General features: G+C 39.0%; 1 protein-coding gene across 4 annotated transcripts in view; it reads right to left on the bottom strand.

Annotated features, from left to right (window-relative positions):
* LOC124146118 (IQ motif and SEC7 domain-containing protein 1-like) overlaps window positions 1-14,470 on the bottom strand; it is a 189,897-nt gene extending 175,427 nt beyond the window's left edge. For all 4 annotated transcript variants that reach the window (XR_006862638.2, XM_046516225.2, XM_046516221.2 and 1 more), the window contains exon 1: window positions 13,970-14,470. Coding sequence is in view for 3 of the 4 variants with exons in the window: in XM_046516225.2 (XP_046372181.1) it covers window positions 13,970-14,187 (218 nt within the window). In the remaining variant the exon portion in view is untranslated. The remainder of the gene's footprint in view (window positions 1-13,969) is intronic.
* Between the last annotated feature and the right edge of the window lie 980 nt (window positions 14,471-15,450).

Below are 15,450 nucleotides of genomic sequence, written 5' to 3'. Positions count from 1 at the left end.
TTAGCAGACAGGTGATAACTCCCACGTCAATGTCCCTGCTAGCAAATGGCTTATTGGCTACAGTTTATCATCACTATGGTCTGTAATCACCAACAGTTTGACTGCTAAGTGTGGAGCTGAATTCAATCATAAAACAAATTTAAGTTACCTATGTGTAGACATGTCAATGACTGCCCAGAAATCCCAACAGATAGGAGAAAAGAAGTCCTGAAAACATCAATTTCTTTTTATATGCTACACAGTAAAAGCGGTAAATTTGTAATCCCTGTGAGTTGTTCGAATGTTCAGTAATGTGTTCTGATCAGTTACCATTCTTACAAATTTGAATTTTAGGACTAGCAACACTGACCAGCAGTCTTTGAAGTTGACACTAGTCCACTAGCCCAATGCTACTAAATTGTGCAGAAAACAAGTAAAATTCCAATTATGGTAGTCCTCACAGACTAGTAGCATTTGAGGGCTATAATTCTGTACAAGTTCTCAATGCTTCAAGTTTGCTACAAATTGGAACTGAAAATGAAACATCATAAACATTTTTGTCTCAATCAAGCAGGACTAGCTACAAACTCTGAAGACTAAGGTGAAAGAAAGTTTGTTTGTTTGTTTGTTGTTTAAAGCCGCACTCAGCAATATTACAGCTATATGACGGTGGTCTGTAAATAATCAAGTCTGGACCAGACCATCCAGTGATTGACATCATGAGCATCGATCCACGCAATTGGGATACGATAACATGCATCAACAAAGTCAGTGAGCCTGACCACCCGATCCCGTTAGTCGCCTTTTACGACAAGCATAGTCGCCTTCTACGGCAAGCATGGGTTGCTGAAGACCTATTCTACCCCAAATCTTCACGGGTTAAAAGAAAGTCTCAATTAGTACCTTGGTCTAGTCTTAAAACACAACTAAAGTTCTAATGCTGGACTAGAGCAAAACTTGTCCTCTTAGTCTGTACCTAGTCCTGTTAGACTGATGTGTAGTAAACACAAAGCATGGAGAGAATTCATGGATGTCAAATTCTTTGTTATAAGGAACACAGCGTTTCGGAGCATATATGCTTACTCCTTCATCAGTGAAGAATGCAAGGATGCAGAGAGCGTATCAGGGATTGATTTCGCTATATCCAAGCTGCACCAACGCTGGTAAAACATTGCTAGTGCAGGTAACTTTTATTGCCAGGCTGCACCCACAACAGCAGTTATGTTTGATAAAAGTGGACAACTGAACTCTTTTAGAATTGGCTGCAAATCTTTTTGAATCCAGGAAACAAAAGTTTATGAAATTAGTGAAATACACAGGTGGTCTGAATGCAGTGAACTTTCAGAACCAATTCTTCACAATTACCAGAACAGTCACTCATGAGGTTACAATCACATCAAACAGACACTTGGAAACTTCTTTTTGGGGTTGTTTACTGGATATCATGATGTGAAAAGCCATCTACAGATTTACCCAAAATAAAATACTGGAGCACATTCTCAAGTTTCTGTTCTCTTTGAATTTATTTAATATTCAAAATAACTGAAAATATAGTGTTTTAATTTATGATAAACTGGCGCAGCCAGTATTTTGGTTGTGCAACTTGATTAATTTACTTGGTTGCACCTGGTGCAGGTAGTAAAACAGAATGAAATCGTACCCTGCATATATATTACTGGTCATTGATGACTACCATCATCATCATGGTTGACTTTCCTCAATTTAGAAGACTCTCATGTGAATTTCGAAAGAAACCTTCAGGAATGACCTACTGCCACTGTCCAAGACCATATTTGGCGCCATCTTGGTGCTAACTGTATGCAAATCATACATATTACAGATCATACAGATTTTCCAAAGAGAACATCATACATGTAACCATTGTTATATATGTTTGTTTTCACGTAATCCATTTATGAAATTGAGCTTGCAACTATGCAAGTCAAGGGGCTGTTGTTCTAACACTGACATTAAACTGGAGATTTAGGTGTTCCTAGGTTCAAATGCATTAGCAACAAACTCAAGAACCAAGGCCACCCTTAATTTCAGCCTTTGGTTTCTTGCCCACATAACTTTTATTTGTACAAAGACAATTATGGGAACTTCATAACTAAAACCACTGTGTTTTGTTTTAAGAGTGAGTGAGTGAGTGTGTGATTGAGTATGGTCTTACGCCGCTTTTAGCAATATTCCAGCAATATCACGGCGGGGGACACAAGAAATGGGCTTCACACATTGTACCCATGTCGGGAATCAAACCCGGGTCTTCGGGGTGACCAGCGAATGCTTATTTTGTTTTATGAAAATATCATCATGATCATGTCATGCTAGACTTGCACAAGTCTCCAAGGCAATATTTATATGTTTAAATCATAATTTCTAGATTATATAAATAACAAGTATTTGTCACAGAGTGACGAAATATCCCCCGCCATATACACCATAGTACCAAAAATGAAGACAATCCAGCGATTAGTTCTTGAGATATTGTGGCAACACCGTTTTCCAACTCCAAAAACAGATTTGCCTGCTGTGACCTTGAAAATGGGGTCAAGGTCACCAAATCTGACAGGTGTATGCGGTGTCTGTATATACACCATAGTTCCAAATATGAAGACAATCCAGTGTTTAGTTCTTGAGATATCGCGGCAACACCGTTTTCTAACTCCAAAAGCAGATTTGCCTGCTGTGACCTTGAAAATGGGGTCAAGGTCACCAAAACCGACTGGTGTCTGCGGTGTCTGTATATACACCATAGTTCCAAATATGAAGACAATCGAGAGGTTTAGTTCTTGAGATATCGCGGCAACACCGTTTTCCAACTCTAAAAGCAGATTTGCCTGCTGTGACCTTGAAAATGGGATCAAGGTCACCAAAACCGACTGGTGTCTGCGGAGTCTGTATATACACTATAGTTCCAAATATGAAGACAATCCAGTGTTTAGTTCTTGAGATATCGCGGCAACACCGTTTTCCAACTCCAAAAGCAGATTTGCCTGCTGTGACCTTGAAAATGGGGTCAAGGTCACCAAAACCGACTGGTGTCTGCGGTGTCTGTATATACACCATAGTTCCAAATATGAAGACAATCCAGTGTTTAGTTCTTGAGATATCGCGGCAACACCGTTTTCCGACTCTAAAAGCAGATTTGTCTGCTGTGACCTTGAAAATGGGATCAAGGTCACCAAAACCGACTGGTGTCTGCGGAGTCTGTATATACACCATAGTTCCAAATATGAAGACAATCCAGTGTTTAGTTCTTGAGATATCGCGGCAACACCGTTTTCCAACTCTAAAAGCAGATTTGTCTGCTGTGACCTTGAAAATGGGATCAAGGTCACCAAAACCGACTGGTGTCTGCGGAGTCTGTATATACACCATGGTTCCAAATATGAAGACAATCCAGTGTTTAGTTCTTGAGATATCGTGGCAACAAACAGGTGGGACGTACGGACGGACGTACGGACGGTCGTGAATACTATATCCCCCGCTTCGCGCTTTCGCGCGGCGGGGGATAATAAGAAGCAGGTTTCCCTATAAGAGACTGGCATCCTTGTACTGTCAGCTTACCTAGACTTGCCTATAATAAGGTTAGAATCACTATACATTATGGTCTTTTCATTCAGTACAGCCTTGGAGCAAGGCTAATGTCATGCTAAAAGGGTGCTATCCATATTCTACATGTAGACTGGTAGATCAGCTGACATAATTTATCCCACAAACTGTGACATTTTTGTCAACAAATACTGAGACGGATTGTTCCTCTGCAATGTTAACTGTCCTAAGTATGTCAGGCAGCTTCAGTGTCACTGAGTGCCTGTCTCAAGATACAGACAGCTTGGTCTTGTTGACATAAAAAGTTTGTGTTTTCCTTTGTCATAGTCGTCAGATGAAAATCTTCAACTCTTACACAGAAAGGAGTGTGCGTCAGTGAGTCGGACTTTACATTGATTTTAGCAATAATCCAGCAATATCATGGCAGGGGACACCAGGAATGGGCTTCACATGTCGTACCCAAGCCCTTTGAGTTGTCGCGTCACAAGAAAATGTATTGTTTCAGCCGCAGAAATGCTTGCGGTTGATATCTCCATAACATCATGTCAACAGCCGAACATGATAATTATACATGACAACCTACATCATTATCAGGCCTTATCATCGTTACTAATATAACTGTAGCCAAGACACAAGACACAATAACCCTACTATTATGAATATACGCCGATGCTCAGTTGTCATGATTAGCAGATCCATCAATACAAGAACAGTTTATGAGGATGATATCTCGATAACACATAGCATCATGTCATTGGTTGGTTGTTTTTTTGTTTAACGCCGCACTCACCAATATTCCAGCTATATGACGGCGGTCTGTAAATAATCGAGTCTGGACCAGACAATCCAGTGATTGATATCATGAGCATTGATCCACGCAATTGGGATCGATGACATGCATCAACCAAGTCAGCGAGCCTGACCACCCGATCCTGTTAGTTGCCTCTTACAACAAGCATAGTCGCCTTTTACGGCCAGCATGGGTTGCTGAAGACCTATTCTATCCCGGAATCGCATCATGTCAACAGCCGAACATGATAATTATACATGACAACCTACATCATTATCATCTTTAATAATATAACTGTAGACAAGACACAATGATCCGGCCATTATATATATGCCGATGCTCAGTTGGCGTGATCAGCAGATCCATCAAGACAAGAACAGTTTATCAATAATTGATCTTGTGTAATTATCTCTGTCAGTGATAGAAACTACCTAGTTATCCACTAGTCCTTATAATGATAACATATAGCAAAACCCTAACAATGGCAAATTTTTACTAGTCCTTATGAAACCTTAACTATTGGGCAGTTTGGCAAGGACTATAGGACTAGTGCCAATTTCTAACGCTATCTGTTAATCTGAAGGTAGTCCTGCACCATGACTGTGGAATATATTTATTTCATGACAAAACACACAATCTAGAAATGCATACAAAAGCAAGTCTAGCCAGCTCTAGCTAGATCAGCATAGGATAGGATATTGTGTAATATAAGATTTCATAGACTAATTGTTAGGCTAATCTGAAGGTAAACACGATTATTAATATTCGACCATGTAGAGTAGCACATACTTCTTTGTCAGATCCTGGGGATATATCTAATGGTCCTATGTTATCAGGTTAAGCCAGTGACTGATGAGTTATCATGGTTATAGTGTCAGTTTCCTCTATACAAAGGAATATCATCTGTGCATCAGCGTGGTGCACCCGTGTGAAACTATGACTCCACGCCAAGCAGGACACCTCCTTATGGACCCACATGTTCTGGGTCAAAAACATATGAAGAATGTTACGCCGGTTATGCAAGAAATCCTCGTAAAAAGTGTGTGTGCGTGTGTGCGCATCTGCTTGTACTAGTCCAGTTTCATAGTGCCAACCCACTGAGATACCATGCCGCAGTTTAACATTAATACCCCACTCTGACAACATTATACTGATTCGAATCCGACCAGTCCTTGTTTTATCTTCTTAATGGTGAGCACCAGGCAGGTTAACAACAAGTACCATCTTTAAACGTCTTTAAGTATGACAAGGATCGAACAACCAACCTTACACTCTCCAGGCAGATGCTCTATCAACTAGACCACGGAGGCAAAAAAATCTTCTTCCTCCCCCTATCAGATTTTATATCTTGCATTCCGTTCACATATGGACTTTCATCGTTGTTTATTATCTAAGCATAATTGACTGAGAGAATTCTAATAGACTCATGCTTCAAACAAGTCTCTATGGCAATATTTCTTAGTTTAAACCATAATTCCAGGATAAATAGTAAGAGCAAGTTGTCCCAATAAGAGACTGGTGTCCTTAGATGTACTGTCCACTTATCTAGACTTACACTCAGTCTACGAAAACATTTCTTTAAAATAATTGTAAAACATGTATATACTTTTCAAAAGAGACTTTCCTCCTCTGCTGTTTTCATCAAGAAAACTAGACTTGGTTTAGTTTGATCATGTTCATCTAGACTTGCCTAGACTACTAGTTAAAAAAAAGAAATACAGTACAGACTTAGAGCAAGGCTAATATAAGACTGTATGTAACACCTTTCTATATCTTAATGGAAGATTTTAGTTATCTGTCACATCACTGAGGTAGAGAAAAATGCAAAACGAAAAGAAAAGTGAGCCACAAACATCGTTTTTTTAATACAAGTGTCAGTGTTTGAAGATAAGGGGATTCCAGGGTCTTTAAGGTCTTCTCCAAATCTTCAGGGTTATGACAAGGCCCCCTTGGTTTTCCTGTTTGAACACTGCCTGTGTAAGGGAGATTTTGATGTGAACTGTAGAAGGGTGAAATATTTGTCATGTAAGGAAGGTCCTAAAGGTTGATCGTGAGACAAGCCAACAATCGAAAAGTTTAACTCTGGACTCAACATGAATGGCCACTTGAAATATAACCACATGAGATCATTTGCATCCGCTCTCTGTTATGATTTCAGTGTTTGGACAGAAATAATACACACAACATGGTGTCGGTGTGCAGCCTCATCAGTGTGGACATGGCCACTGCTGTCCTGTTTGCCTCAGCCTGGGGAACTACACCAGGGACACAGGTGACCCTTCAACACCCAGACTGAACCTATTGATCTTTATCTGGGGAACAGACATCAACAAGTACCCCCTCGCTATAACACACTTTTTTAACCTCTGACTTCATCTTCAAACTAATAAAAACTAATAATCACAACAACACTTTCATCACAACATCATGCAGCTGTAAGTATGAAAAAAGTACACACAAATCGGTGTCTCCCATTTTGTGTGTTATAGTGAGGTGGCTTTGTAACAAGACCCTGAGTTTCCAATGGAAAGCTTTTTAAACCAAAGGTGATGTCTTTAGATAATGTCCTGTCTTCTGTCAACAATGTGTCAAGCTTTCAAAACAGTGGATGAAGGTCTATTGAGGATGCTAAGGTTTGATGAATGGGTGTTTGGAGGGGACGTTTGTGTGATCAGATCATACCCCTCAATAACTTTCTATTCTTTGGGATAATTGCCTGCTTAATATGTCATTTGGTTCCTGATTGAAAAACTTTGGAACATATGAAATGGGTTTTAGATATTGTCCAATTTAGTCACAGAATAAATATGGTAATAAAATCCTTTCATTCAGAGACATCAGGCTACCAGACCATTAATCCTGCATCAAAAAAAATAAATTCTGCTGAAAGAAAATGAAACTAACCCATATTAAATTCTTCAGCGAAACATAAATTCAATTTAGTGTTTCTGTTGAATAATCTGATTGATGAAGTTGGTTCTAAGACCATATTAACCAACCTGCATGAACAAGCAACAATTAACAGCAAAATTGTCAATTTGAGCATGTGCCCATGCAGAAACAAGCTATGATGGAGGAGATGAAAGAGGTTTTGACAGAATAAGGTCACTAGATGCTCAGCCATTGTACATTTGTCTTCATAACACTAACAACCTGTCTAGGAGCTCCTACAAATAGATTCCCTCATCAGATTCTTTCCATTATAAGCCGATTTTGTGGCAAATGTAGACACTTAATAATCATTCGTCACTGTAGACCTATTATGTTTCTATTGTGACAAGAATAGCATCAGTGTGTGTTACTGCCATAGAGCAACTCTGAGGCAAAGATGGGAAACAAATGGTATACTTTTAGTTCCAATTCGTGTACCATGTATTTCATAAACTATACATGTTTGAGCACAAATACCCCCCCTCCCACTTTGACGCATACTTTAAGTACATGAAGATGTCAATGCATTTTTCGATGGTTGGTTGGTTTGTTTGTTGTTTAACGCTGCACTCACCAATATTCCAGCTATATGAAGGTGGTCTGTAAAAAATTCAATTCTGGACCAGACAATCCAGTGATTAATATCATGAGCATTGATCCACACAATTGGGATCAATGACATGCATCAACCGAGTCAGCGAGTCTGACCACCCGATCTTATGACAAGCATAGTCACCTTTTACGACAAGCATAGACACCTTTTACAGCAAGCATGGGTTGTTGAAGACCTATTCTACGCCCGATTTTCATGGATCCATTTTCGATGGGATTGGAGAAGTATATCTTTCAAATCATTATCATCATCAGAAGTTTAAAAAAATGTCATGCTCTGCAAGTCATTAATTTGTAATAAGTTATCATCAAAATAGGTTATATGTTAGCAAATGGTAAGTCAGAACCAATATCTTGTAAATCTGGCAAGTGAATTAATCATTTTAGTAAATAATGTTAATTTTTGTTAAAAAAAAGTTACCTTGATATGCAGTCTGTCATACAGACCCTGATACAAATATATCCAATACAGCCCATGCAAGTCTATAATGTTTGGCATGTCTAGATTTCTGCAGTGTCTGAAAATGAAGAGAGTCTTTGGGCTCCTTTCAATTATATTTTTAATAAGATAATTTAACCACTTTTTTTCTGTAAGATATGTTCATTTCCGAGACTAGATGTTAGTCTACTGAATATGTTGCTATGTTAGGTGTATTACTTAAAGGCTGGCATGCAGGTATAAAAGACAGACACAGAATTATGAAACAAATGTTTCCAAAACAGGGTAAATATTAGTTTGATATAGTTGAATTATTGTACTTACTGTTTGTATTACCATTGATCACATTACATTGTGTAGCCAGCATATGTCATTTAACTGATAGAATGGTGATTTGTAGTGAGTGAGTGAGTTGTGTTTAACGCCGCTTTTTTAACAGTATTCCAGTCATATCAAGGCGTGACAGCTAATGTGGGAGGAAAGCCCGAAGTGATGCAGGTCTCAGACGTTTACCACTTCGGTGAAACCCAAGAGCACGGGTATGGTGCTGACAAACCTAGAAACATAATCGGGTCGAACCAGGATTCGAACCCACAACCATAGGTTTCTGGCGTGCCCAATGGATGCAACTCTGCACAGCGAATAGTGGCGCCTTAGATGACTGGGCCACCCCCTGGTGATTTGTAAATATGGTACATAGTTGTGAGTTATTTGAAAGTTTCATTAATGTTTTGGTTCTTTTATTAGGATATTGGATATTGCCTATTAACAGGGGGAGGTCCTCCCAGTATGGCACCAACTGTCTGAGCAGAGCAACATTTAATGTTAACATCATATTGCCACCAAGGCCATCAAGACATTTTCCATATGCAATGCTGCCTTGGAAATGAAGTAGAAAACAAGATTGATCTTTTTCAACTTCCATTGATGAATACAACAAAGCATACGTTTTGTAGCGAGAAACTGTTCCTACAAGTCTCAGACATCTTCATCAGCAACTAAGCATGCCAACTATAACTTAACCGAAAAAGGATTAACTCCATCTGCATCAAGCTTTGAACACACATTCTCAAATTCCACCTTTCAAAACCAAGATGAACTATTTTCAAACCATGCAGACAACAACAAGTAGTGTCCTTCCTCTGACCTTTCACTGAGACTGGAATCTAAGGACCTGCCCAAGTGTGGACAAGGATGCTAAGCCTGTTGTTGGGTCTGAGAGCATATGTCCAGAAGGTTATTGAAACAGACAGTGCAGCAGACCAATCAAGTCTGTCTCCTACAACAACTGCCAAGATTGATCACCACTGTACACTTTAACTTTAGGCTTGGTTGCAGTAGAAATACCATGTCATAAATAATGCACAGAGTCAGACTATCACAGCTTTCCTGTTTACCGATAATTACCAGTTTTTTACCAGTAAAATTAGGCTTGGACCGGTAATTCATGTGACTGCCAGTCCATTTGGACCCAGGATTAGAAACTAACAGTTTTTGTCCACTAGTCCTTATAATGAAAGCATATAGCAAAACCCTTAAAATGGGCCAATTTCTACTAGTCCTTAGGATACCTTTAGTATTGGGCAGTTTGGTAAGGACTACAGGACTAGTGCCAATTTCTAACGCTGTCAGGACCGGCAAATAAAGTACCTTATAAATCCTCTTTGTTGGACAGAACATCGGTGATATTCATATGAGTACATTTTTCGAACAAAGACAGCTTTCTGTTACCATCAGGGTTTCCCCTGGTCTATTTCTAGGTTAAATATCCATTTGTAGCGACCACGTCTCAAAATATTTTTTTTTTAAAAAGAGAGAAAATTGTGACTGAAGTTTCTGTGAATGACATAAAGATATTACTAAGTTCCTTCAGAGATGACATCTTTGCACTGAACATTATGTTGAAAGAATCAAAACCAAAAAATTTACATACATTTTTCTATTTGTTGAAAGGTGGGACTGGCAAAATTTAGAGGGGACTGGTAATTTTTAGAGTTGCCAGTCCATCAGGACTGGGGGCGGTCGGGTAGCCTAGTGGTTAAAGCGTTCGCTCGTCACGCCGAAGACCCGGGTTCGATTCCCGACATGGGTGCAATGTGTGAAGCCCATTTCTGGTGTCCCCCGCCGTGATATTGCTGGAATATTGCTAAAAGCGGCGTAAAACCATACTCACTCACTCACTCACCATCAGGACTGGCAGTTTCAGAAGCCAGTTGGAACGCTGCATCAGACTCAAACTGTCATCGCCTTGTTTCAGTACTATGGCGAAGGCTGAAACTGGTTCATTAGGACATTGTATTGATTAGGAATCCCAGTTCCTTAGCAGCTCTGACACAACAACAAGACAATATTTTTAAATTGCAAATTGGCTCATTTAATTATTGAGCATCTGGAGCTTGTTAGCTTAACTTGCTGAGTACATCTAGGTGTGGGTTTATTTTTCCTCGGCATTCGTAAACACGTTAAAGGGTAATCATGAAAATAAAAACCATTTTGCTGTTTGAGAATGTAGTTGGGTTGGCATGGAAACAGCAATCTGACATCATTTTTCGACACGGACATACAACATTCATGGGAAACAATGGTACTTTCAAATGTCAAACCTACATTCATGTTTACTTAAACAGTTTAATGGCTCTAAAACAGGGAAATGAAACCAACTGTAGACTATCTACAAATTACAATGGCTCCAAAGGACTTCGTTACTTCTGATGGCCGCCTCTGTGGTGTAGTAGACAGAGGTCGCCGCAGAGTGGAAGGTTCAAACCTGTCTGTGTCATACCAAAGGATGTTAAAACATGGCGTTCAGCATTATGGGGATAAAACAAGGACTGGTTGGCTCAGAGTCAGTATACTGTGTTTGAGTGGGGTATCCTGTTGAAATATGGCATGGGTGAGGTGAGGTGAAATGGGGTTTATCGTTGCGTCCAAGATTATTGCACTTATATAGCCACATGCATGCACATGTGTGTGCGTGCATGCATGCGTGCATGTCTGCATGTACCGATGGACTGATGCCGATTTATAGTGCTAGCTCACTTAGATACCATGCTGCAGTTTAACATGAATACCCCACTCAGACACAGTATACTGACACCGAGCGGACCAGTCTTTGTTTTAGCTCCTTAATGCAGAGCACCAGAAACGATAAGAACAATTACCATCTTCTAATGTCTTTTGGTATGACCTTCCTCTCTCCCACTGGAAAACGGAGGTGGTCAATTGTGGCATGGTATCTCAGTCTGCTAGCATCATAATACTGTCCAGTCTAGTACACCCACACATTCTTTCCCTAACATCATATTATGAGCAAATTTATTGCTGTATTGATCAAGTACTTGCTAAACATGGTTAAAATGATTTAGTAAAAAGGTTATTACTGTAAACAGTAAGGTAATATGAACCATATTTTGGATATCAATTCTGGAGAGAAAAAAAAGAAATTATTCATGATATCTATATATACACCAAGTGACTATTTCTAACTAAAACTGCAGTAGCATAATATTGGCCCTACAACTATGACAGATAAATATATTTTTCAGTAACTGTTGAAAAACATTATACCAAGAAAACAGTAGTTTAATTTCATATATATATATATATATATATATATGTAACACCCAAGCTGCCAGCCATATATCCATTGTTCAGCATGTTCAGTACTGACTTGTCTCTGCTGTGTAAACACCCTAAAGCAAGGCCTGATTATTTTTTAACATAATTATAAACAGAACTGTAGCGTTTAAACGGGCATATTATTTATAGCCAAGTGTAATTTGTTTTGAAACAAAATGGAGCATGCCTAAATGCCTTCAGGTACAGTAGAAAGTGATACCATCCTTCGATGTTTACTTTTGCACAAGTCAATTTAGACTAGACAGGCTGACCAAACACTGGACAGTGTGCCCTGAATCAACATGCAAACACAGTCACAAAGTGGCCACTCACACATAGGGATAAAAGGGTCCACACACTGGTCAACGTCTGATCCGTATCATAATAATTGTTCACTTCTGACTAAGAAGGTTTATAAGAATAAAGGTTGAACTAAACCTTAGATTTCTACCCATAGCCAATCACTGTGTCTTCACCCAACAAAAACAACACTATTCAATTTGACCCATTTTAAAAGATTAAATGGGTTATCCATGTGTTGTGAATCGAGATTAAATCATTATGATGACGCCATGCTATTTTTATTGCTTTTGATTCTGAGCCAGGAATTCAGTGGCCATTATAACAGCATTTAAAACTGACACACCTCCAGGTCGTTACGAAAAAATAAATAGAGAAATTAGATATCAACCATAGTCAACTTAAGTCGGAGAAATTACTTGAATCCTCTGATTCTCACAATTCCTCTTTTCCATGACCTCCCACCCCATTCAATCCCCTAACACAAAGAAAGAACCATTTAAAATTATTACTCATCTGGCTTTTTAAGAAAAAACTGTTACATAATAACAAAGGATTTTCTTAGTGACTTGTCGGCTGACAAGTCACTAAGAAAATCCTTTGTTATTATGTAACAGTTTTTTCTTAAAAAGCCACGTCAACAGACATGAGTATTTGTTTCAGGTAGTTATTAACATGTGATGTCTATCAGCAGTAATTAGATTATCACAGATATTATGACAGCTAATGGACAGTTCATTATCTCCAATATACACACCCGAATGAGCTAAATACCAACATGGGAAAATCACTATCACTTCATGTGTATTCTAGCTGTGGACTTGTGGTGTTTGTTGGCCGACATTGTCTGTATTTGTGTGACCAACACAATGTTTTTGTCTGTCTGCTGGAACAATGCACTTAACTTGGAAAAATCAAATTTGCAGAGATCTTGGTCATGTTTGCTTACTTGATTCAAACAAGAACACAAACATCTTACAAGAGATACTAGCTCCAAAGAATATGTTATAATTTAAACAAGCTGAATTTTTATCTGAAAAAATTGGATCATTGCATCAAAATATTGACCCTTTGGGTTGGTTTACAGAAGTACATGTAAATGATACATTTATTAGAAATATCACCAGGTCCTTCTATGACTAGACAATCAAAAAGGCTGAAAAGAAGCTTATGAAACACAAGATAATACTAAAACAAATGTAACTAAACACTGTGATCTATTCTGACCTTAACACATACATCCATTGTTTAACTTGCATAAAAAAATTAACATGTGTGGACAAATTGACATCTCCCGAAAAAGCACTAGTAGAGTAGTTCCCTTGTATGTTTTTTAAATTGTTAAGAGATAATTGTATGTTATCAAAAGAAAACTAGTTTGTCACTGACAGCCATTTTCTGCATGTTTTCCAAACAATAACAATTAATTAGAAATTCAGTTTCCAAATAGTATGGTAATTTGACATTATTACACACATGCATCCGTCAAAGGATAATATTAAACATAGGTGACATTAGGTCTTATAGGGACTGACATGTCCGCACATATCAAATCAATCTGGGTGTTGTCACAACATTCGTGTTTCATACTAAAGCTAGCTGCCGTCAGCACGAACGTACACGATTAACTGTGGTCTGTCAACACCTTGACAGTCTAATACGCTTAGGTTCGGGTCAGGGGCCTGAACCTATGACACATAATTGAGTCAATGTGAAAAGAAATGTTATGTAACAGTAAAACCTACCCGTCTTCCTTCGTGGTCTCATCTTCAGTGCTGTTTACTGTAGACAATTTACTCAGCAATTGGTCTCGTTCCTCTTTCACTTGTGCCAGTTCGGCTTGCAAACTTTCTATCTTTCCACACTGATGACTGATAATATTATCCTTTTCGGCAATTAATTCCTGTAATTCCTCCATTGACCTGAGTCCTACCCAGGTTGTATCTTCCGAATTTTCAGTCATACTGACACTTATTACAGGTAGTTCCTGAAGTCAGCCATCTTCCGATCAGCAGATGTGACAGCCAAACTTAGGTCAGGGGTCACGTTGTCTCACTTCCTCGCTACTTGCGCATCAACCGATGCTATGACAGCCTGCACATGAAAACGCAGGCTGATAATATCCTGCGAGCGACAAACATGCACCAAGCTGTAACAGTAGACAAATCAATGCTACAAAATTGTAATTATTTATCTGATTATCCAGAGTCCCATACACGCTGGGATAAACACTCCGGAAGTCCAATACAAACTTTCTCACTACTGTCCTAAAACTACTTCCATATCATCATCAAATAATAATGACTTCTGTGCAGGTTTGGCCATAACTAATTTTGCAATTCAGTGACTGTGCAATATTGTACCTAAATATAAATATTGTACCTAAATATGCTAGCCTTTATAACAGATTATGCTAGCCTTTATAACAGATCAATTAGCATGGAAACATTATGTATGTTGATTAGTTGTGCGGAAAGTAGTATCACAGACAGGTAAGAATAGGGGAACCTGTCAGTCTACCACTCAGGTAGCAAAGGTATGGGGTGAATCATCGTGCTTTCAAATTCGGGTCGTTTTAACACGTCAGTGTAGAACAGAAATAAAGCACTTCCCGTGGTGAGCAGTCATATACAATCAAACACCGCTATGTTGTGTGCCAACTGCCCACTCCTGTTGACTAAAAAAATATAAAGGATTTGGAATTTTGTGAATGGGTTTTACCAGGTAGGAATAATAAACATCTTTAATGTAAACGGTATTCACATTTCAAATGCTAAGCCACTTGTCTGTCCAATATATATTCCCGTGTTTGATTTGATACAGACTGTGAGAAACCATGTTAATTACTCTTTGACTTATATTTCAAATCGTATATATTTCAATCGTTTTTCTTCAGGATATACCATTTGTGATTGACCATATGTTCAAATTGATTTGGGGGCACGGGTGGCTCAGTCGTCTAAGGCGCCGCGATTCGCTGTGCAGAGTTGCGTCCCTTGGGCACGCCAGAAACCTATGATTGTGGGTTCGAATCCCGGTTCGCCCCGATTATGTTTCTAGGTTTGTCAGCACCATACCCGTGCTCTAGGGTTTCACCGAAGTGGTAAACGTCTGAGACCTGCATCACTTCGGGCTTTCCTCCCACATTAAGCTGACACGCCGCGATATAACTGGAATACTGTTAAAAGCGGCGTTAAACCCAACTCACTCACTCACACACTCAAAT

Source organism: Haliotis rufescens, unplaced genomic scaffold (genome assembly GCF_023055435.1).
Source record: "Haliotis rufescens isolate VD_foot unplaced genomic scaffold, xgHalRufe1.0.p SCAF_68, whole genome shotgun sequence".
NCBI classification, from domain to species: domain Eukaryota; kingdom Metazoa; phylum Mollusca; class Gastropoda; order Lepetellida; family Haliotidae; genus Haliotis; species Haliotis rufescens.
Note: the sequence above shows the minus strand (reverse complement) of the source record. Positions and strands in the feature narration are given on the sequence as shown.